The sequence below is a fragment of the Microcaecilia unicolor genome, chromosome 3, assembly GCF_901765095.1.
Source record: "Microcaecilia unicolor chromosome 3, aMicUni1.1, whole genome shotgun sequence".
Classification (NCBI taxonomy): Eukaryota; Metazoa; Chordata; class Amphibia; order Gymnophiona; family Siphonopidae; genus Microcaecilia; species Microcaecilia unicolor.
In genome coordinates, this window is record NC_044033.1 from 417,308,272 (window position 1) to 417,332,480 (window position 24,209).

Consider the following 24,209-nt stretch of genomic DNA (forward strand, 5'->3'; position numbering starts at 1 on the left):
CCCATGGAGATGGGCGTATCGCGTTCGAGATTATGCCCCTTATTGTAATCCAGTGTTTAATGCCAGCACAATGGGTGGACTGCATGGGAGCATCACTGACATCCTGCCCTTTTTTTGCAGGATGCTTTGGTAATTTGCAGGCCATTAGTTTACTACAGCCAAGAACGAAAAATTGGATTATGGCAAATCGAGCCTCACAGTTTGATTTGGGATTCCCGATGAACAATCTGTCGAAATGAAACCGCTTTGATCTGAAGGATGACCTCTGATTTTAATTTACTTTTTCTCATATGTCAGAAAAACAGCCCTAGGATACGTAATAGGAGCGAGGAAATTGACAGGGGCCAGGATAAAGGATTCTGCTCAGCTTGGCCTCCATTCTTGGTTCTGCGAATATGTTTAAGATTTCATACTTCCAAGTATTAATAATGAGTGAGGAATATCAATCTAATTATCTCTTCCTGCAAATAATTATTTAAATTACTAAGGGCCCCTTTACTAAGCCATGTACGCGCGTCCAACGCACGCCAGAATTGACTTGCACGACTACCGCATAGCTCTTGCGGTAATTTCATTTTTGGCACGCATCTGCAAGATAGTTTTTATTTCTGGCGTGTGTAGCGGACGCACACAGGTCATTACCACCCAAATTCTTTACTGCTAGGTCTGTGGCTGGCAGTAAGTCTTATACCCAAAATGGATGCGCAGCAATTTTGATTTTGCTGCATGTCCATTTTTTTTTGGGGGGGGGGGGAGGGGATGAGGCCTTTTTTTTTTTGCAGGCGCGCTGAAAAATGATTCTGCTGAAAATGATTCTGCCCGTGCCCAAAGCCTGCGCCTACAGTACCGCAGGCCACTTTTACCGCAGCTTAGTAGAAGGACCCTAAATGAAGGGACTAATTTTCTGTAATCAACACAAACTTACAGTTATCTATGAATGAATAAAGAAATATTATATAAAATATGTGAAAGGTACTCAGTGATCACCGGTGGTCACAGCTGGTATAGCAATAAAATGCTATTAAGGCTATTAACCCCTCATTCAATCATTGCACCAAAACTGTTATTAAGTATTAAAGTAAAAACAACTTATCTGACTGAGGGGCTGAATAACTTGTTGGCTGAAGTGAACAGCTGGTATGCGACCACCAGATCTTAAGTGAATCAAAAATCAAGAGTCTTGCCATAAATTAAAAATATCTCCTTCATGTGTGACATCCCAAAACTCCACCACTGAAATTAATAATAAGTGAACTGCGTCAATGTGGTGTCCAAAAAACCACTGACAAATCCACTGGTAAATATCCACTTAACAATATACCAGGGACATTGTAATCCCAATGTTACTGCTAAATAACCTTATCCTTTTTTCTACGTTTCGCATTCAGTCACAAATCAAATCTTTTCACAGAAGAAACTTCCGGTCAAAGTACATTAAAGTTGTAATCAAGATTGATTGTAAAAAGTCTCAGAGAAATTGTCCGACGTGTCCCAATTTCTTTTTCAAATCTGAAACATAAATCTCTGATACTAATTGAAAGTTCATTTTAATTGTCTACAGCACAGGAACCTCCCGCTTGAAGTCAGCTTCAAGCGGGAGGTTCCTCCTAGTCTGTGCTGTAGACCACTGGTGATCACTGAGCTCCTTTCACATATTTATATATATATTTCTTTATTCATTCATAGTTAACTGTAAGATTTTGTTGATTACAGAAAATTAGTCTCTTCATTTAGTGTTTAAATAAGGTTTCATAAAAGAAATATGACACTGAAAGTTAATTTGTAAACTACTTTTGCTTTAGGGGCCCTTTTTCAAATCGCGTAGGCACCTATGCGTGCCCAGCATGCACCAGTTCAGAACTACTGCCCGGCTACCACGTGGCCTGGGCGGTAATTTTCATTTTTTACGCATTCCCACTACACATGCCAGAATATATATTTTATTTTTTGGCGCGCATCGGTAATTGGGCGGTAATTGGCATTGTCCGCACGCTGACAATTACCACCCAGTTAACACGTGAGTCCTTACCGCTAATGAATGGGTGGTGGTAAGGTCTCGGGCCCAAAATGGACGCGTGACAATTTTGCCACATGGCCACTTTCGACCAAAAAAGAGAAGGCTTTTATGCAGGTGCGCTGAAAATGGACCTGTGCATGTCCAATACACACGTCTACACCAGCGCAGGTCACATTTTGGCGCACCATAGTAAAATGACCCCTTATTTTCTTGACTGAGCAATTTCATTGGTACTTTATTGCAAGACCCACCATCTTGATTATATTTTCACACTCCTATTGGTTATGCAACACATAGATTGGCAGTCCCTGTAATAAAATATATAGTTGTAAATTAGGGATTATTAACTTTTATAGAGTTTTCTCTCATTTTTGGTATGTGCAACAGTTTCTCATGGTTGGAAGCATAATTTTGATTCAAGGTGTTCTACATTGAGTACCATTAATGTACAAGGCTGTTCTTGGCAAAACTTTGATCATCAAGATGGGTTCTTTGCTGCCTTACTTAAATCCTTTTTGCAATGGGTGTTTATTTCTATTCCTTGGAGGCACCATTTAGGATCTCTGGCAATTTTAACATATGTCCCATGTAATATATATTCATGCATAAGCAGTTGGTAAAAATGAAACCTTTGTCTGCTCCTATAGATCTTATCTCTATTCCTTGTCCAAACGCAAATCTCCAGAAGTGTCTGCTTTTAGAGAAGAAGGGAGATTTAAAAGAAAAAAAAAAATCTCCTTTTGTCTCTGAAGGGCATTCACAGGTGGCCGTGAGCTATCTTAAGTATAGCACAAAACCTGACAAGTTTTGATATAAGCATGCCTTACTTTCACTTTTCTTCAGACCAGTGTTTGAAGGCATGAGAATAGCTTGGCAAGTACTTTAATGTTGGACAGAGATCATGCATAGAGGGGGCATTTTTTTTTTTCTTGTTGAATTAACAAAGAGAATAGACATTGTAAGAAACTGATATTGGAAATGTGCTGTTAAATGAGAAGTATCTGTTATGAGGTCAACAGAATCTCTTGACAGTAAAACAGCTTAATGCATTGGAATTTCAGAGTGGAAGTGGAGTACAGGATTGTTGTTTCATTGATTGGGTACTGTAATGGAGTTTCTTTTATGTTCTATACTGATAAGAGCTTGTAGCATATCTTTATTTTCAGTGAAAAGTATACTGCACAAAAGGCACAGAAAATATAAGCATCGTCAGAATGTTGGAGTATTAGGGAAATCTTTTTTAAAAAGTTATATTTTTCTTAAAATAAAAATTTACTATGGGTGTAGCGTAATATATCAAATTTGGGTCAAACCTTTATATTTGGATGTCAGATTGGTATTATAAACCACCAGGGACCAGAGATGGCTAGTAACAAAGTACTTGTACCTTGTTACAGTACTTAAGTACAATTGGCAGTACTTTGGCTTGTAACAAGTTGCATTTTTTTTTTGCAATAATTTTTACTTGTAATGAGTTATATTTAAGCTGTACTTCTGTACTTGGTAACAAAGTACAAATTTTGAAAGTAGTTTAAAAAAAAAAGTATTTTCCATCTCTCCACTTCTCCCCCTCTACAGGCTTTCCAATCAATGTCAGATGCAACTTGCTCGAACCAGTCCCATGTGAGGCAGGATCTGACATCACCTGGAAACCCTAATTCCTGCCCTATACAGCTGCCCAGAACAGTTGTAGATTGGCAATTACTTTGTTATTGTCAGGCTCAGCTGCCTCCCCAGCCTGAACTGCCCCTTCACTGCATTCAGGGCCTGCTCCCTCTCCCCTCCCATCCACCATAGTCCTGTAGTCCTGCTCCCTCCCTCCTTTGCTGGGCTTGTGCTAATAAACTACCATGGGAGATGAGCAGGACCTGGCTCTCTCAGTACACTGTTGTTTCCCGCGCCAGGCTTTCCTCCTCTCATATAAACTTCCGGGACTGGTGCAGAAAGCACTTAAGGTTGTTGTAGAGAGCTGGGTTCGACATGTTTCCCATGATAGTTTATTAGTGCAGGGCCGGTGGAGGTGCACGGGAGGGAGGGAGTGAGACTGATTCAGGGCCACAGTGGATGAGGGGGGGGGGGGAGAGAGAGAGAAGAAATATAAGCAAGATTGGATGGGAGGGCCGAGGGAGAGAGAACGAGAGTGACAGAGAGAGATTGGAGCTGATACTAGATAAAAGAGGGGGGGGGAGAGACGAGGCTATGGTTCGGGGGAGAGTGAGAGAAATTGGGCAAGACCGAGAGGTAGGGATATAGGAGTCAACTTTTCAAAATGATTGGGGATGCTAAACCAATAGAAATTACCCCTCCTGGACACAGTCAGAGGGTTTGCTCTATATTGGGGATACGCTACTACTACTATTTAGCATTTTATAGCACTACAAGGCATACGCAGCGCTGCACAAACATAGAAGAAAGACAGTCAAGCATCACAGCACCCACAGAGACTGGAACAGATCAGTGTTGGAGCTGGTTATAGTGGAAGAGGTGAAGAAAACAGAAGAGAACAAAAATGACACATGGACAGAAGACCCTTGGAAAGAGAATTAAAAGAAGACAGGGAAAACAGTAACTAAAGACTGAGACCAACATAGTTAGAAAATTAAATAGCCAGATAGCAAAGATAGAAAAACAGAATTTTATTTTTAATTTAGGATGAAGTAATACAGTAGCTGTATTAGTCCACTTTAAAGTTAATAAATATAAATAAAAGAAAAAATACAAAACCAATAGGGTGACACCTTTATTGGACTTGGACTATATACATTTTTTTTACTAACTTTCAGAGACCAAAACCTACTTCTTCAGGTGGGGACAGTGTACTGCTGGAATAGTATGCTTATCCTGACTTAAGAAAGGAGGTTTTCACCATCCAAAAAACTAGTCAAAAAAATGTAATGTTAGTCCAATAAAAATGTATCACCTTATTTTTTGTTTATTTATTAATTTTTAATGTAGCAATTGGATATGTAACGTTTTTGGAAATTTCTATCTGCTCACTTTATAGTTTGCATGGTACAAAGGGACATGTCACTGTTCTATTCTTTGGTTCTGCACTGTTTGCAGAGTATGGCTTCTTATGGGTTCAGTTTAATTTTTGTCTACATATTTCTGTTTTTACTTTATGGTTACGTATACTAAAATTCACGAGGAGCTACCTCTGTTCATATGTGAAAAAGGCTGGGTATTCTGTTAGCATGAAGTGTCTGTGTAGGACTAATCTGTAGTAATCTAGTTTGTTTTGTTTTCCAATAGTTATATTGTTATTATTTATTGCATTTGTATCCCACCTATTTGCAGGCTCAATGTGGCTTACAGAGTTTTGTTATGACATGTAATGTTCTTCAGCCCAATACAATGCTCAGAGTGTTTTTTTTCTAGGTAGGGACCTTGTGTTACCCCCCCCCCCCCCCCCCCCCGCCCGCCCTCTGGAAGTTTGCTTGTAAACATACTAGGTTCTACTGTACTTTATTACTTTTACTTGAGTTTTTTTTTCTTGATAAAAACTTTCTACTTTTACTTCACTACTTTTGAAGCCAGTATTTTTACTTTTACTTAAGTACTTTTAAAAAGTAACGACCCTATCTCTGCCAGGACATAGTGTACCCTGTTTATGGGCCCTTTTACAAAGGCGAGTAAGGGCCTACATGTGTGCAGCATGCGTAAAAAGCGACATTATCACCCGGCTAGCACGTGCACCTGGTGTTAATTCTGAGTTTGGCGCACGTGAAAACCTGTGATAGAAATTACAATGGAAGTAATAATTTGTAATTGAGACTTTTTGGTTTCCTATTTGTAATTTCATTCTGTTTCTAAAAATGTTATTTCATATTGAATGCAGATTATATGTTGTGCAGATCAATGAAATTAACTCCTAGTTTGAAATATACCAGCATTTTTAGAAAGCATAATGTAGAAAGAATGTAAACAGGTGTAAATGCTGACAAACTAAGGGTCCCTTTTACTAAGCTGTGTTAAGCACTAATAAGAGCGTAATGGACATACTAAACATTCTGCATTAGTTTTGCCATCTACGTGTGCTAACTGTGTGATAATTATTTATTTATTTTGGAGGGGTCTTGTCAGGGGTGGAGAATGGGCATGGATGTGCTAATGGCCACCCTCTAATGTCAATATTAGTTCACTACCATTAAAGAGATAAATTGAAAAAAAGCTCTTTTGATGTCCACTCAAGTAAATGGTTTAGTGAGGGGTGGAGGACAAGTGCCCGTGTTAAGGGCCTGTCCAAGTCCAATTTCTTAGTTGCAGCTTCAGGTAATAAAGGACCCAATAAAGTATTTATTTTCTGATGTTTATTTAGTATATTTGTCCATCACACCATTTTATGATGCTTGTTTTTTGTTTTGTCTTTGGCAGGTAATCCCGGATTTATTGGATATTATAGGACCATTCTACAGGCTTTGTACTATGGGGTTAGACATCAACAGTAGCCAGTTTGGGCTGAAGCCATGCTGGGACATTTGTGTAACCGCCAAGAGGCATGAGCATGGAGTGACGAGTAGTATACCATGTAAATTACAATAGGACATAAAAGAGGATTCTAGTAAATTGGGTGCCAACCTGTAGGCATCAAGAACCCGTGTAAATGATCAGCATATTTATGCATATATGAACATAAAAGCCCATATTCCATCTACGTTATCTGTAAACTGGCACCTAAGGGAAGAAGTTATCCATGTGGGCTACCGTTAAGGTGGGTTATTTTTCTGTTAACCCAGGTTATTAGCGTGCTTACACTACTAGACACCCATGGAATATAATGGATGTCCTCTGTACCGTTAGCATGACTACAGCGCAGCTTAGTAAACAGGGCCCTAGGTCTCCATTTGCTGTATAAAAGGGGACCTGTGTAAAATAGCATGAGATGCCGTAAAATAACCCTTAATGTAGCCCATGTTGATAACTTCCACCCTAAGTGTGATGGCATGTACTTTGAAGGTGGGCAAAAACCCATATGCAGAGTCCCGGGCGAAGTAGGGGCTGCTGTGCACAATTATATTATTCTATAACTTATGAACATAACTTATGAACATGTTCAGTAATCTAGGCTCAAGCAATTATACCGCTCTAGATTGCTGTAAGTGCTTCTGTCTAAAACACACATGAGTATATACCTGGTAACACTACTCCCTTTATAGAAATAAGCTCCAAATAGGGCACTCTTTATAGAATTGCTCCGGTGTCTCTTGGTTTTTGCCGGAGTCTCTCAAGATAGTTTTCTAAGCATGCTATATTACTGGTTAAGCTATCTTCTGAACTTGAGAAAAAAATGCAATTTTGAAATTACATTTTTCTAAGAAAAAAGTTCATTTTTGTGGCCAGACAGATGCAGTTTTTTGAGGAAACAATTCTTACAGCTAAGGCCTAAAGCTTTAGCTGTTGGAGCTACTTTTTCCCTTAAATTTCCATGCAAATGTTTGGTCACTTATGGGAATAATAAATACATTTTCTCCGAGGACAAGCAGGCTGCTTGTTCTCACATGTGGGTCGACATCCACGTCGGCCCAGGAAACGGCAAATTTTTCACCAGCAAAATAAAAAGTTTTGCCAGAGCCTTCTGGCGCGCAAACTGCATGCATCCGCGCATGCGCGGACGATTTCCTGCCCGTCGCGTGAGTGTGCCTCCTTAGTTTTTTTATCTCACATTGAGGTGCGATAGAGTTTTCTGTGCTCCTCTCAGGCCCAGGAAAGAGTCTTCGAAAGTTTTGACTTTCAGCTTTATTTTACTTTATTTTATTTCAATTCTACAGTTTAAAAAAAAATTCCTTTTAAAGTTTCCTTTGTTTTCGACGCGGGCCGACTTATTCCCTTCTTTTCTGTGCCCTTTTTTCTCTTAACAGGCACAATCGCGTCTTTTGAGTTCGCTGAAACCGTTTTTCCTTCCATGTCATCGAAGACATGTCATCGAAGACACCCAGCGGCTTCAAACGTGGTACTCGGTGCAACCGGACCATCTCAGGTACCGATACCCACGCCTGGTGTACCCAGTGCCTTGGGCCCGACCATAGCCCAGCCGCTTGTAGTCTGTGTTTTCGTATGAAGAAACGGACCCAAGCGTCTCGAGAAGCCCAACGAGAAAAGCTTTTGGGGGCTTGGTCCGGTCCTTCAACATCAACATTGGTACCGAGGTCGTCGGCGGTGGCGACGTCGACATCGAGAGGAGCACCGACGTCGGGAGCAGAGGTAATGGCTGCTGAGAGACCAACTCGCGATGGGAGCAGTGAGGCATCAAGTGGGTCTCCACCTACCTCGAGGCCTCCTGTTATGCAGGCCCCCTGGGACCGACCTTCATCGAACCCGGCCCCGAGGAGACGTGAGGATTCCACATCTTCCTCATCTGTACCGAGGAGTCTCGATGACAGGCGTCAAGTGAAGGCAAAAGAGCACCGTCATCGTTCTCCTTCGATGCACGGTACCGGGAGCTCCGTGGCGTCGAGAGAGAGTCGGCACCCGAGAAGCGTCGCTGCCGAGAGGATCGCCCCTGGCTCTAGACGAGCGCATCCAGGCCTTGTTTCCAGTACTTCTGGAGGGACTGTTACGTCAGTCAGCTTCGGTGTCGGGGGTGCTTGCACCTTGTGTACCATCTGCTGCAGTGGTGTCTGGTCCTTCTCCTGCGGTGAGGCGTCGGCTGCCACCCAGGTTGACTCCCCTTCGACGTTGGCGGAGGGAGCTTCGCCGCAGTCTGATCAGGCATCGGCCTCTCAACATCGCCATTGATGATATCGTTCTTCGGCATCGAGGCAGGTTCAGTGTCAGAAGTACCTAGACACAGGCTTTATCCGACACTGAGCAGCAGCGTTCGTGGGAGTCAGAGGAAGATCCCAGGTACTTTTCTTCTGAGAGTCCTTTGGATTCCTCTGATCCTCTCCTCCGCCAGAGAGGAGACTATCTCCACTGGAGAGTCGTCTTTTTCCTCTTTTGTCTGGAAATGGCTACGGCTATTACCTTCCCCTGTTGAGGTTGAGGATGAGCCAGGGCTGAGATGCTTGAGGTCCTGGATTATTGCTTCTCCACCTACAGAGGCCTGGTAACAGTTCCTCTCCATAACGTACTGAAGGAAGTCCTTATACGAAACTGGTCGGCCCGCTCTGTCTGGCCCTATGGTCCAGAAGAAAGCTGAATCCATTATTGGATCCATGGGGAACCTGGATTGATGAGGTCCCAGTTACCCCATAATTCCATGTGGTGGACTCCGCCCTCAAGAGAGCCAGGAAGTACTAGAGACTATGCTTCGGCGCCCCCAGGCAGAGAAGCTAGAACTCTTGATTCTTTTGGGAGGAAGACGTATCAGGCCGCTATTTTCGCTGCCAAGATCCAGTCATACCAGCTCTTCACGAGCATGCACTTACGGGACTCAATACGGCAACTATGAAGCTTGGTTGATGCACTCCCTACGGAGCTGGCCGAGCCTTTTTTGCCATGTGGTCAGGCAGCAGAAGGCATGTCGAAAGTTCCTAGCCAGGGGTACATTTGAGACTTTGATGTAGCATCCAGGATCTTTGCTCAGGGTATAGTGATGTGCAGACTCTCATGGCAGCATGTCTCTGACCTGGATCATTCTGTCCAGCAGCGAATTGGCGGATGTTCTTTGCCGGGGGGACAACCTTTTTGGTGAAAGAGTAGAGGATCTTGTTGATCAGATCAAGAAGCATAATGATGCTATGAATTCTCTCTCCCACCGGGCGCCTTCTGCTACTGCCTTCTCATCTAGGAGGTATTTTGGGGGGAAGAGGAGTGCTCCCTATTCCTATTCTAGGCGTAAGTACACTCCTGCTTCTCAGCAGCCTGCCCAGGCTCAGCCCAGTGTGCTTGTTCTCGTCAACAGCGTGAGTCTAAGGCCCATTCTGCTCCCCAGCAAAAGCAAGGGACGGGCTTTTGACTGGCTCCAGTTAAGCATAGCCTCAATAAAAGTGTCCATACTGGACAACTTGCCAGTTGGAGGGAGGTTGATGTTTTTTCACCAAAGGTGGCCTCTTCAAATAGTCCGGTTAGGATACACCCTCAATCTGGAAGCCAAACCTCCAAATTGCCCACCAGGAGCTCATTCATACAGTTCCAGCACAAACAGGTACTTGCAGAGGAACTCTCCGCCCTTCTAAAGGCTCAAGCGGTCGAACCCGTTCTACCAGGGGAAGAAGGGCTGGGATTCTATTCCAGGTACTTCCTTGTGCAGAAAAAGGCAGGGGGGATGCGTCCCATCCTAGACCTAAGGGGCCTGAACAAATTTCTGGTACAAGAAAAGTTCAGGATGGTTTCCCTGGGCACCTTTCTTCCCATGATTCAGGAGAATGATTGGCTATGCTCTCTGGACTTAAAGGATGCTTACACACATATCTCGATACTTCCAGCTCACAGGAAGTATCTTCGATTTCGGCTGGGAACTCAGCACTTTCAGTACTATGTATTGCCTTTTGGTCTGGCGTCTGTGCCCAGAGTGTTTACAAAGTTTCTGGCGGTAGTAGCAGTGTTGCTACGCAGACTGGGAGTGCATGTCTTCCCTTATCTCGACGATTGGCTGGTGAAGAGCACCTCGGAGGCAGGTGCTCTACAGTCCATGCGAATGACTATTCAGGTGCTAGAGCTACTGGGTTTCATGATCAATTACTCCAAGTCTCATCTCACCCCAGTACAGAAGTTGAAATTCATTGGGGCTCTGTTGAACACAAAGACAGCTCAAGCTTATCTTTCCGATGCAAGGACAGATAACCTCCTGTCCCCGGTGTTCATGGTTCGAGTGTCTCAACAGATCATGGCTCAGCAGATGTTAAGACTTCTGGGGCACATGGCCTCCACAGTTCATGTAACTCCCATGACACGTCTACATTTGAGATCAGCTCAATGGACCCTAACTTCCCAGTGGTATCAAGCTGCGGGGGATCTAGAAGATGTAATCCAACTGCCCACCGACTTTCGGATTTCTCTTCAGTGGTGGATGATTCAATCTAATTTGACCTTGGGACGTCCATTCCAAATTCCTCAGCCATAAAAAGTGCTGACGACCGATGCATCCCTCCTTGGGTGGGGAGCTCATGTAGATGGGCTTCACACTCAAGGAGCTTGGTCCTTTCAGGAAAAAGATCTTCAGATCAACCTCCTGGAACCTGCGAGCGATCTGTAACACTCTAAAGACTTTCAGAGATCGGCTGTCCAACCAAATCATTTTAATTCAGACAGACAATCAGGTTGCTATGTATTACACCAACAAGCAGGGGGCACCGGATCTCGACCCTCTTTGTCAGAAAGCAGTCCAGATGTGGCTTTTGGGTGCACTGTCACGGCATGTTTCTGTAAGCCACTTATTTGGCAGGCGTAAACAACAGTCTGGCCGAAAGACTGAGCAGGATAATGCAACCTCACGAGTGGTCACTGAACATGGGAGTAGCCCGCATGATCTTCCGAGCGTGGGGCACCCCCTCGGTGGATCTTTTTGCCACTCAGGTCAACCACAAGGTCCCTCAGTTCTGTTCCAGGCTTCAGACCCACGACAGACTAGTGTCAGATGCCTTTCTCCTACATTGGAGAACAGGCCTTCTGTATGTGTATTCTCCCATACCTCTAGTAGGAAGACTTTGCTGAAACTCAAGCAAGACCATGATTCTGATTGCGCCCTCTTGGCCCCGTCGATTTCGTTCCCTCTTCTTCTTCTGGAGTTGTCCTTCGAAAAACCGTGGAGATTGGACTGTTTTCTGACCCTCATCACCCAGAATGAGGGGTCGCTTCTACATCCCAACCTCCAGTCTCCGGCTCTCACGGCCTGGATGTTGAGAGCTTAGAAATTGCCTCTTTAGGTCTTTCAGAGGGTGTCTCTCGAGTCTTGCTTGCTTCCAGGAAAGATTCCACAAAAACGTGTTACTCTTTCAAATGGAGGAGGTTTGTCATCTGGTGTGACAGCAAGGCCCTAGATCCTCTTTCTTGTCCTACACAGACCCTGCTTGAATACCTTCTACACTTGTCAGAGTCTGGTCTCAAGACCAACTACGTAAGAGTTCACCTTAGTGCGATTAGTGCTTCTCATCGCCGTGTAGAGGGTAAGCCTATCTCTGGACAGCCTTTAGTAGTTCGCTTCATGAGAGGTTTACTTTTCTCAAACCTCCACCAGTGTCATGGGATCTCAACGTCATTCTCACCCAGCTGATGAAAGCTCCTTTTGAGCCACTTAATTCCTGCCATCTGAAGTACTTGACCTGGAAGGTCATTTTCTTGGTGGCTGTTACTTTAGCTCTTAGGGTCAGTGAGCTTCAGGCCTTAGTAGTGCATGCACCTTATATTAAGTTTCATCACAACAGAGTAGTCCTCCGCACTCACCCTAAGTTCCTGCCAAAGGTGGTGTCTGAGTTCTATCTGAACCAGTCAATTGCCTTGCCAACATTTTTTCCACGTCCTCATACCCGCCCTGGCGAAAGCAGTTTGCATACCTTGGACTGCAAGAGAGCATTGGCCTTTTACGTGTTTATTGTACATATTGCAAAGTAAAAAAAAGAAAAAAAGAATTGCCCTATAACAGGGCACCACTATAAGTACTGGTTGGTTATGGTATCTGTTTTAAACCTAAAGAATGTGGGTGCCTACATTTTTTTTTGAATGCTATTGAAAATTGTGCTTACATTCAGGTGCAATCATTTACATGAGCCCAGTGGTGTTCTTTTCTGCACCATGTGCATGTACATGTGTTATTGATAAAACTCTATAATTATTTCATGTACCTGTGTGCTCTGCCCATGAGCATGTCTACCAGCAAAATGTGTGCCATCAGCTTAGTACATGTATTTTTAAGCTAATTGGTATTCTACAAGAGGACATTTATATGCATAAATTACTAGAATACCACCATATATGTGCCTTCTTGCCTCCTAAAATTAGATGGAACCATACAGAATTACCTCAGTAAGAAGTAATATTAGATCTTAGATTTTAGATTTAGATCTTCACTGGTAAGAATTTTCTGGGAAATCATTTTTAAACTTGGGGAACGGTAGGCTTAGAATTAGGTAACCTCAAGCACTTTATTTTAAGTTACTGTGCTCACTTAGGAAATGAGTTTAAGGAGCAGTATTTCTTACCATGTAAAGTCTCTGTTACAGTTCCATAGACTAGCATTTAAGGGGGCTATTTTACAATTACTATATTATCAGTATAAAACACAGCTAATAGGCATATAAAGCCTCGGTTTAGACTTCAGTTCCCTCCCACACACACCAGCCTCTGCCCACCCCTGGCCTGATTTATAGGTCTTTGAACCAATTAGGCTACAGTTTAATTAGAGCATCTCTATCAGCTAGTAATTAGCTTTTAGAAATGCAGTCTACTTAGATCCATAGAGGGAAACCTACTAATAACATTAAAAAATAATAAAAATAACAATAATAATAACAACAACTAGACATTAGCATAACTTAGCATATAACTAGCAATCGTAAGGTACTTTAGTTTACATGTTCCCACTCCATTAGCAACTTAAATAAGAAACCACCAATAATAAGATGCAAGCAGCAAACCAGCAGCAAGATGGGGACTATCCAGTCTTTTGCACTGAGTGTTACATGCTTGATTATCTCCCAGATGGCGAGAAGTCATATGTGTGTACTTGGTGCAAAGAGCTCCTTGCACTCAGGAAACGGGTCCAATCTCTGAAGGCTAGAATAGCAGACTTGGGGGAGCAGGAGCAGACAGCGAAATCTATAGAGGAGGCCTTTAGGGACATAGTAGAAAAGTCGCACCTCCAATCTGGCAACCTCTGTGCTGCCATGGAGGAGAATGGTCTCCTAAAGAGAGAGTATCACTGTGGAGAGGAAGGAAGTGATCCTGTAAGCCAGTACCTGCCTTCTAGGGGATGCAATATCCTCTCACACCAAGGATGTATCTCTAGGGGCTTCTGCCCAGGAGGGAAGGGTTAGAATGGCCGTTGTGGTAGGAGATTTGATCATTAGGCATGTAGATAGCTAGATGGCTGATGGAGGTGAGGATTACTTGATCACTTGCCTGCTTGCTGCAAAGGTGGCGAGCCTCACATGTCACCTAGATAAGATTTTAGACAGTGCTGGGGAGGAGCCTGCTGTCTTGGTATATGTGGGTACTGATGACATAAGGAAATGTGGGAGGGAAATTCTGGAAGCCAAATTTAGGCTCTTAGGTAGCAAGCTCAAATCCAGAACCTCCAGGGTAGCATTTTCAGAAGCGCTCCCCATTCCATGCACAGGACCCAAGAGACAGGTAGAGCTCTAGAGTCTCAATACGTGGATGAGACGATGGTGCAGGTAGGCGAGTTTTAGATTTGTTGGGAACTAGGAAACATTCTGTGGAAGGAGGGAGCCTATTCCAGAAGGATGGATTCCACCTTAAGCAGGGTGGAACCAGGTTGCTGACATCAACTTTTGAAAAAGAGATAGAGCAGCTTTTAAATGAGAAACTGGAGAAAGACCGACAGTCGATCAAAAGCGTATGGTTCAGAACCAGGTATCTTTCAAAGATGTCACAAAAAAAGGGAAGATAGGACATCCTGATAGCGAGGTTGCAGTAGAGACGATAGTAGACATGGAAGGGCATAATCGAACGTCGCTGGCGATCTATTTTGGCGGTGGCGCAACAGCTGGCTGGAACAGTATTTTCAAAAAAGATGGCCGGCCATCTTTTTTTTCGATAATATGGTTTAGCCCGGCCAAATGCCAGAGTTCGCCGGGTTTGAGATTGCTGGTTTTGTGTTTCAGCGATAATGGAAAAAAAATGCCGGCCATCTCAAACCCGGCGAAATCCAAGGCATTTGGTTGTGGGAGGAGCCAGCATTTGTAGTGCACTGGTCCCCCTGACATGCCAGGACACCAACCGGGCACCCTAAGGGGCACTTCTAAAAAAAAAATATATATATATATATATATACACCTCCCAGGTCCATAGCAGGTGCTGAGGCCCCCAAATCACCCCCAAACCCACTCCCCACAACTCTATCTACAACATTACCATAGCCCTTATGGGTGAAGGGGGGCACCTACATGTGGGTACAGTGGGTTTGGGGGGAGGGGTTGTAGGACTCAAGACTTAGCACCACATGTGTAACAGGTAGGTGGGGGGATGGACCTGGGTCTGCCTGCCTGAAGTGCACGGCACCCATTAAAAACTGCTCCAGGGACTTGCATACTGCTGTCAGGGAGCTAGGTATGACATTTGAGGCTGGCATAGAGGCTGGCAAAAAAGTGTTTTATTTTAATTTTTTTTTAGTGTGGGAGGGGGTTGGTGGCCACTGGGGGAGTATGGGGAGGTCATCCCCCATTCCCTCCATTGGTCATCTGGTCAATTGGGGCACCTTTTTGAGGCTTGGTCGTGAAAATTAAAGGACCAAGTAAACCCGGCGAAATACTGATGAACGCTGCTTTTTTGTTTTCCATTATCTGCAAAAGCCGACCATCTGGTAGCCACGCCCATGCCCGCCCATGTCCCACCTTCGCTTCGCTGCTGACACGCCTCCTTGCACTTTCACCGGCGCGGCGAAGGGGAAAGCGGCGATGGTGTCAAAAATGCTGCTTTCGATTATACCGATTTCGCCGCTTTTGTGAAATCGCCGGCCATCTCCCGTTTTATGGCAGAAGATGGCCAGCGATCACTTTCGAAAATAAGCCTGATAGTGTATTAAAAGAGCAGACAGATTTTAAAGATTGCAAATTATCACTGTCAACTGCTGAGCAAGTTGTAAATAAATGTTGTTTGAAATGTCTGTTATCAAATGCTGGAAGCCTAAGAAATAAGATGGGAGAGAATATATTGCACTAAACAAAAAGATAGATATAATAGGCATCTCTGAGACCTGGTGTAAGGAAGATAACCAATGGGACACTGTCGTAATAGGGTACAAATAATATTGCAGTGATAAGATGGATGGAATTGGTGGAGGGTAGCATTATATGTTAAGGAGGGCCTTGAATGGAATAGACTAAAAATTCTACAGGACACAAAACATATCTTGGAATCCCTATGGATAGAAATTCCATATGTAATATAGAAAAGGATAGTGACAGGAGTGTACTACTGAACAGACAGATGCAGAAATGCGATCAGAAATTAGGGAGGCTAACAAACTGAGACCCCTTTTTACTAAGGCGCACTCACATTTTTAGCGTGTGCTAAAATTGGGCACGTGTAAACGTTAGAGATGTCAGTGCATTCCTGTGGGCGTCTCTAACGTTTAGCGCATGCCCAATTTTAACGCGCACTAAAAACGTGAGTTCGCCTTAGTAAAAGACCCCCTGAGTAACAATAATTGACTAGGTAAATGTAACATCAGAGCATGCTAGAGAAGTAAAATTCCTTGATGATTAAATCAAGGATTGCTTTATGGAGCACCTGGTTCAGGAACCAACAAGAAGGGGAAAAATTCTAGACCTAGTCCTTAGTGTAGCAAATGATCTGGTGTGTGAGATAATGGTGCTAGGACTGCTTAATAAAAGCGATCAGAACATGATCAAATTTGATTTAATCTCTGAAGTACACATAGGAAATGCAATACGTTAGCATTTAACTTTCAAAATGAAGATTATTTATTTATTTATTTGCTGCATTTGTATCCCACATTTTCCCACCTATTTGCAGGCTCAATGTGGCTTACATTATGCCGAAATGGCGGTAACCATTATGATAAAATGAGGAGGTTAAAAAAAAAACCTAACCTTATAGGAGAAGTTGCAAAGGTCAAAAGTTTACATCAGACATGAATGTTATTCAAAAGTACCATCCTGGAAGCCCAGATCAGATATATTCCATGAATTAAAAAAGGAGGAAAGATGGCCAAACCACAGCCAACATGGTTAAAAAGCAAGGTGAAGGAAGCTATTCGAGCTAAATGAAAATCCAACAGAAGGATCCGACCTAAAGTAATAGGAAACAGTATAAAGAATGGCAAGTGAAATACAAAACACTGATAAGGAAGGCAAAGAGAGACTTTAAAAAGAAGATTGTGTTGGAGGGGAAAACAAGTAGTAAAAAGTTTTTATATGTGTATTAGAAGCTGGTAAAAGAATCATTTGGACTGCTAGATGACCAGTGGGTAAAAGGGGCGGGCAAGACAAGGCTAAAGTTGAGAGATTAAATGAATTCTTTCCTTTGGTCTTCCCCAAATCAGAGTTTATTCAAAGTTCTTCTAAAACATAGATGACAACCCTGGGAAAATCAGGACATATAACTGTTCACAGAGCCTCAGCAAAGAGATCCTACTCTCTTTTCTTCCTGGCTAAGACTGGGGCAAAAGCTGATACATTTCAAATTAAAATTTTTTTATTTTATTTTATTTTTTGTTACATTTGTACCCCGCGCTTTCCCACTCATGGCAGGCTCAATGCGGCAGGCAATGGAGGGTTAAGTGACTTGCCCAGAGTCACAAGGAGCTGCCTGTGCCGGGAATCGAACTCAGTTCCTCAGTTCCCCAGGACCAAAGTCCACCACCCTAACCACTAGGTCACTCCTCTCTGGGCCAATCAGAGCCCAGAACAACAATCTTTGAAAGTGTACTGCAGACTGCCTTTCCCAAAAGACATAAACAGCAGCTTCAAAACATAAACATACACCACCTGCTGACCAATCTAGAGAAATACACTTCAGGAAATAATTAAGGCACTTTTACAGGCTGAAAACACACTGTTCTGTCACACCAATCTATTACATTTCTTTGAAGGGGTGAATAAACACATGGCTAAAGGTGAGCTGGTCAATATTTTGTATCTGGATTTTCAAAAGGCATTTGACAAAGTACCTCATGAAAGACTCCTGAGGAAACTAGAAAGTAATGGTATAGACGGTAATGTCCTATTGTGGATTAAAAACTGGTTAAAATGTAGAAAACAGAGAGTAATGGTTTTATGTTCTAGTAGGGCTAAATGGTCAGTATTCTCAATGGAGAAGGGAACATTGGTTCTCCAGGGGTCTGTGCTAGATCTGCTTTTTAACATATTTATAAATGATCTAGAGATGGTGATAACTAGTGAGGTCATTAAATTCGATGAAGAAGATCTTTCAAGACTAGGATACTGGACTTCCAAATGGCAGATGACATTTAATGTGAGCATGGCAAAGTGGTGCATGTGGAAAAGAGGAACCCAAACCATAGTTACGTGATGCAAGTTTCCAAATTAGGAGTCACTGACCAGGAAAAGGATCTAGTTGTCATCATTGATGATACGTTAAAACCCTCTGCTCAATGGGCAGTGGTGGCTAAGAAAGGAAATAGAATGTTAGGAATTATTAGGAAAGGGTTGGAAAACAAAATTGAGAATGTTATAATGGTTTTGTTTCACTCCATGGTATGACCGCAATTCTGGTCACCACATCTCAAAAAAGATATAGCAGAATTAGAAAAGGTACAGTGAAGGGCAATGGAAATAATAAAGGGGATGGGATGACTTCCTTATGAGGAAAGGCTAAAGCAGCTAGGGCTTCTCAGCTTGGCTAAGGGGAGATATAATAGAGGTCTATAAAATACTGAATGGATTAGAATGGGTAGATGTGAATCACTTGTTTACTGTTTCCATAAATCAGTTAAATCAGTTAATTTTACAAGGTTTAAAAAAACTTTGGATACATAAGAACATAGAGTAGCCATACTAGGTCAGATCAATGGTCCATCTAGCCCAGTATCCTGTTTTCCAAACAGTGGCCAAGCCAGGTCTCAAGTACGTGGCAGAAACCCAAATTGTGACAACATTCCATACTACAAATTCCAGGGCAAGCAGTTGCTTCCCATGTCTGTCTTAATAGCAGACTCTGGATTTTTTCCTCCAGGAATTTGTCCAAACCTTTGTTAAACCCAGATACACTAACCACTGTTACCACATCCTCCAGCAAAGAGTTCCAGAGATTAACTATTCATTGAGTGAAAATATTTCCTCATATTTGTTTTAAAAGTATATCCATGTAACTTCCTTGAGTGTCCCCTAGTCTTTGTAGTTTTGGAACGAGTAAAAAATCTATTTACTTCTACTCATTCTACACCACTCAGGATTTTTCAGACTTCAATCATATCTCCCCTCATCCGTCTCTTTTCCAAACTGAACAGCCCTAACCTCTTTTTAGCCTTTCCTAAAAGTCCATATTAAGAAAAGAAAAGCCATTATTAAGATGGACTTGGGAAAATTCACTGCTTATCTACTAAAATAAAACTCACCCTCAACGTTCTGAAGACAACGTTCTGAAGTCACTCAGTCACTCCCTGAAGGGTTCATGGATTCATGGTGGTGAAGCCACAACACTGACCATGTCTCTCTGCCCCGCCCTCGCATGACGGACCAATCAGAAAAAACACCCTCAACATTCTGAAACACAAAGGACCATCACAACACCGTTCCCAGGCAACACTAGGCAACGTAAGACAGACCAATCAGAGGAGCACTCCCCAGCAGAATGGCTCATCATCTGTGCAGCACGGAGAGCACAGAACCACCGCTGGAACGAGAGAAGCATATTCCTGCTGTGGGTATGTGCAAAAATAGACCGGGGGGGGGGGGGGGAATTTTTAAATGCCTAATGCCAGTACTGAAGAGTGCCAGAGGGCCCATAGCAAAGACTATATTTGGGATCGCTTGACATGGAGTCAGAGGAGCCGGAAAACAAAGTGCCCGTCACCATCTGGGACGTGGGCGAACAGGACAAGCTGCGGCCCAGCTGGAAGAATTACCCACGACCCAGCCAGCAGCAAACAGCGACCAAGGAAGGGGGAGGAGTAGGGAAACATGCGTGTTTCCCTACTCCTTTCCTGCCTAGGAATCGCTGGAGACTGGCTGCCAAACTAACGAAACAACCGCACACCGACGCACCACCTCCATCATTCAAAAGGCATCCACTCTTTCTTCAACAGAAATGCAAACTAATAATACAAAACAAAGAATACCCGTTTTCTCACGCAGCTACAGGTAACTCCCCACCCCCTTCCTCTTCCCCTTTTGCCAAAGCGGCCGTGCCCAACCATCCCCAGCCTCAGGCAAGCCGTCTCCCACCTCGGGGATTCCCCGAGCACCCGGAAAAAGACGGTGCAGCTTCCCGCAGCGCATGTTCCAGCATTCCCCTGCAGCCAGCCTGAAATGGACCGAACATACCGGATCACCACCCGATGGCCCGAGACCGTGCTCCTCTCCCTTCCGCCAACTTAAAACAACCATCCCCGTCCTCAGGCAAGCCGTCTCCCACCTCCAGGATGCCCAGAACCCCAGCCCAACGGAAAAAGACGGTGCTGCTTCCCACAGCACATTTCTCTTCCAGTGTTCCCCTACAGCAGCCCTGAAACGGCCAAAAAAATACCGACAGACCAAGAACGTGCTCCTCTACCTTCCACCCATCTAAAACAACACTGCTGCCTCAGCACAACACAAAAACCCCCCCATAAAAAACAATCCACCACTCAGCAAAGGCTGACCCCTCTACAACCACATTTACATTTCACCAACAGAAGGACCCCCCTCCACAAACCTCCTTGACAGACAAAACCACACACACACAATACAACAGACACACACCCTCAAAGCCACACACCAATCCATCCCACTTTGCCAGCATAGCACAGCACATCCCCCAACCCCCCAAGCAAAAAAACAAAACAAAAAAGACACACATCAACAACCTGCACACACACCCCACCCTCACACACACACACACACACACAAAATAACTCTGTGACACATACACACACACACACACACACAAAAAAACACATGCTAGCGCCCGTTTCATTGGTTTCGGAAATGGGCCTTTTTTACTAGTTTATAGTATAAGCAGTATTGTATCTGTTTTACTGTTTTGGGATCTTACCAGGTGCTTGTGGCCTGGATTGGCCACTGTTGGAAACATGACACTGGGCTTGATGGACTTTTGGTCTGTTTCAATATGGCAACGCTTATGTTCTTAACGCATTTTCTATGTGTAAGCTGAAAAGTGGTGGTTATAAAATTGTGGGTTAAATATCACAAAATGTAGGTGTACCAAAGATGCTGAATGCTTTTTGTGACTTGTGCTTAGGTGTTTCCAGGCCCATAGCTTAGTTGGAGCGGGGGCAGAATTTCGATGTACATACATAGTTCATAAAATACGTGCATACACATGTAGAGGACATGCACATATTTACACCTTATTTGGAACAGGTGTAAATTTGTGAAGTTTGCCTTTTTTTGCAGATTTGCAATAGAGTAGACAACCCAGAGGGACTGGACAATGTGAGAAGGGATCTGCAAAAATTAGAAAAATGTTCCAATGTTTGGCAGTTGACATTTAATGCAAAGAGGTGCAACGTGATGCCCTTGGCATGCAGAAATCCAAAAGAGCAGTATGTGCTAGAAGGCAAGAGACTGACATGCATGGATCAGGAGAGTGACCTTGGGGTGATATTTTCTGGGGATTTGAAGGCCGTGAAACAATGTGACAAGGCAGTGGTTATAGCAGAAGATTCTAGACTGCATAGAGAGAGAGACATAACCAGTAGAAAAAAAGAGGTTTTGATGCCCCTGTACAAGTTGTTGATGACATAAGAACGTAAAAAGACTTGATGTGTTTTAGAGGAAGTTAACAATAATAGTATTAATAACATTGATGAGATTAATTTCCATTTGAGCAGTTTCCTTTGACCTTGTCAATTGGTATATAAAGCAGTGGGTGTTTCAAGAAGGCTGCACCAACTTGGAAGAAGCTGATTTTATGCTGTCACACACTGCTGTGTGAAGTGACTACTAGTAAGTACTTTATACACACATCCTTTTAGCAAGTGAACTGCTCTGTTGAGGCTTATTACCTTTTGCCTTTTAAAATCCTGCTGTTTTTTTTTTCCACAGATGTTTTGATGCTTTGCAACCAGGAAAAGCATTACCTGTGTCCCTGGCTGGGTATGTGCTTTATATTATCAGTTTTTGTACTGTGTTGTTTTAATGGAAAGGATCAGTTTGGAGCACAGTTTTGTTTAGTAATAGTCTGGCTCACATTTTGATTGGCAGTTTTTATGGCTATGTTTGTCATCAGTTATAGAGGTTGTTTTTAACATGTAATTTTGTTTTCTCATGTATATGTTTATATTTTTGTAAATTTTGATTTCTGTTTTTATATATATTTTTATAGTTGTTTATTATTAGCATCATTTTTATTACCATGTGTTCATTTTATGGATATTTTATTGTTTTTGTTATATTTGATATGCTTGTTTTTATGTATTTAATTTTATATATGTTCTGTTTTATTAGTTCTTTGTTATACCCCTGATGCAGCCTTTTTAGGTGAAACGTAGCCACGTCGGGTCTTTTTGAATAAAGATTGATTTTGAATCAAGACTCTTCTGGTCTTTGTGCTTGTATGTGCTTGGCACACCCTTCCATGAAAGGTGGTAGAGTCAAAAACGGTGAGGGAATTCAAAAATGCACGGGATAAACATAAGTACATAAGCACCGCCATACTGGGAAAGACCAAGGGTCCATCAAGCCCAGCATCCTGCCTCCGACAGCGGCCAATCCAGGCTTTAAAAACCCGGCAACCCCCCCCCCCCCCCCCCCCCCGCAAAAAAAAAAAAAAAAAAAGTAATGTTCAATGGACTTTTCCCTCAGGAATCTGTCCAAACCCCCTTTAAAGAGAATGGAAACACAACATGACTATTGAGGTGTTTTGTACCTGAAAGTACACCACTTTAGGCTTGCAGGTAGCTTGTATATTTAGGTTCAGTAGATATTTTTCTGTTTGTGGAGGGCTCACAATTACAAAATGTTTTTTAAACAGTTAATGTGGGATTTGAACCTGGGTCTCTAGGTTTACAGTCCACTGTACTAACCACTAGGCTGCTCCTCACACTTGCTGCTTTTTGTGTTAAGAATGCCCATAATACCTGAGGCTGTCATACAGCCTGGTATCCTTTCTCTTTCAGGGGAGATACAGGGTGACAGCAGCTACTGGGGGATTAAAGAAGTGTCATTCCTTGATCCCTACAGTGAACAGCTGCCCAGTCATGGCACCTTTCTGTACCCTGGACGGGCCTGAAACAGGTCTAAATAAGGGCATCCTTCTTTTTAGACATGGACGTTTCTTCCACTTCAGTAATTGTTCTTGGATGTCCTGATTTCAGGCCCTCCCTAATTCCGCCCAAAACACTCCCCTTTACTATTTGGACATGCCATATTGTTCAAAGAATACATCATATTTAACTGCCTATATGTGGTTGGCCAGAAGACAAATTGCCAACTAGTGTTTAAAAATGAATGACTATAACCTGCACAGAGTAATAGGTGCAGTTCTGGCTGTGTTGTTGAGCAGACTGGACCATGCAGATCTTTATCTCCCGTCATTTATAGTGTTACATACTAAGTACCTGTAAAAAGAAATAGTAAACTGCATAGTTGCCTCTGGGATCACTTGCAGTATATCAAGTACTGAAGATAAAAAAATAAATATTGAAGATAATTCTGGGAGCCTAGTTCATAAAGGCAGACAGGCGCCTTTGCTACCTTTAAAATTAGGTGCTTTTCAAAAAGACATTTTTAGGTACCCTGTTATGAGTTTGCCCCATACATTTAAAGCTGTTCTATATGTTGGCTGGCTTATTTGATTTAGCTAAATTTATGTTGATTTGTTTGCAGAGCAATACTAAAAAAGCTGTGCACTTAGGAAAAAATACTTTGTTTTTGTAATTAAACATTTTTGATAAATGGTTTCTCCAGCTTTAGTTTAAGTACAGAAATACTAATATTCAAGAAAAGCTGAACCCCTAAATTTAGGCACATAAGATAAGAATCTACTTTCAGTTGAATTTAGGAGCCTAAGGGGTCTTTTTAATAAGCGGCTAAGGCCATTTTTACGGCAGCCATAAAAATGGCCTTTTTCTATTTTTTCATATTAATGGCCATATGCCTGTGTTGCCATTAGCACTAGAGAATGACACGGGGATGGAGACATACGGTTAACCTGTGTCATTCTCTAAAAGCTTCAGGCTAGCCTTAAATAGGCTGTTCCATAATAGGCTGTTCCAACTAGATGGAACAGCATCTATAAAATACAAGTATCAATATGTAAAAAGTTAACCCATCTTAGACAACTGGGAACTGAATTCAATGATGATAAACTGCAGAAGCTGCTTTTGGATTTAAATGAAGCACAATTAAATAACATCATTTATGTCTTGCCTTCCTTTGATGTTGGCAACAAGAGTCTTGTCTATTGTTCAGATGCCTATCATCTGCAA

At 42.8% G+C, this 24,209-nt stretch overlaps 1 protein-coding gene across 1 annotated transcript in view; it reads left to right on the forward strand.

The window, feature by feature from the left end:
• LDAH (lipid droplet associated hydrolase) overlaps window positions 1–24,209 on the forward strand; it is a 225,636-nt gene that overhangs the window by 27,791 nt on the left and 173,636 nt on the right. Inside the window, 2 exon segments of the mRNA XM_030198811.1 lie at window positions 6,392–6,497; window positions 14,208–14,245. Of these exon segments, the coding sequence (XP_030054671.1) occupies window positions 6,392–6,497; window positions 14,208–14,245 (144 nt within the window).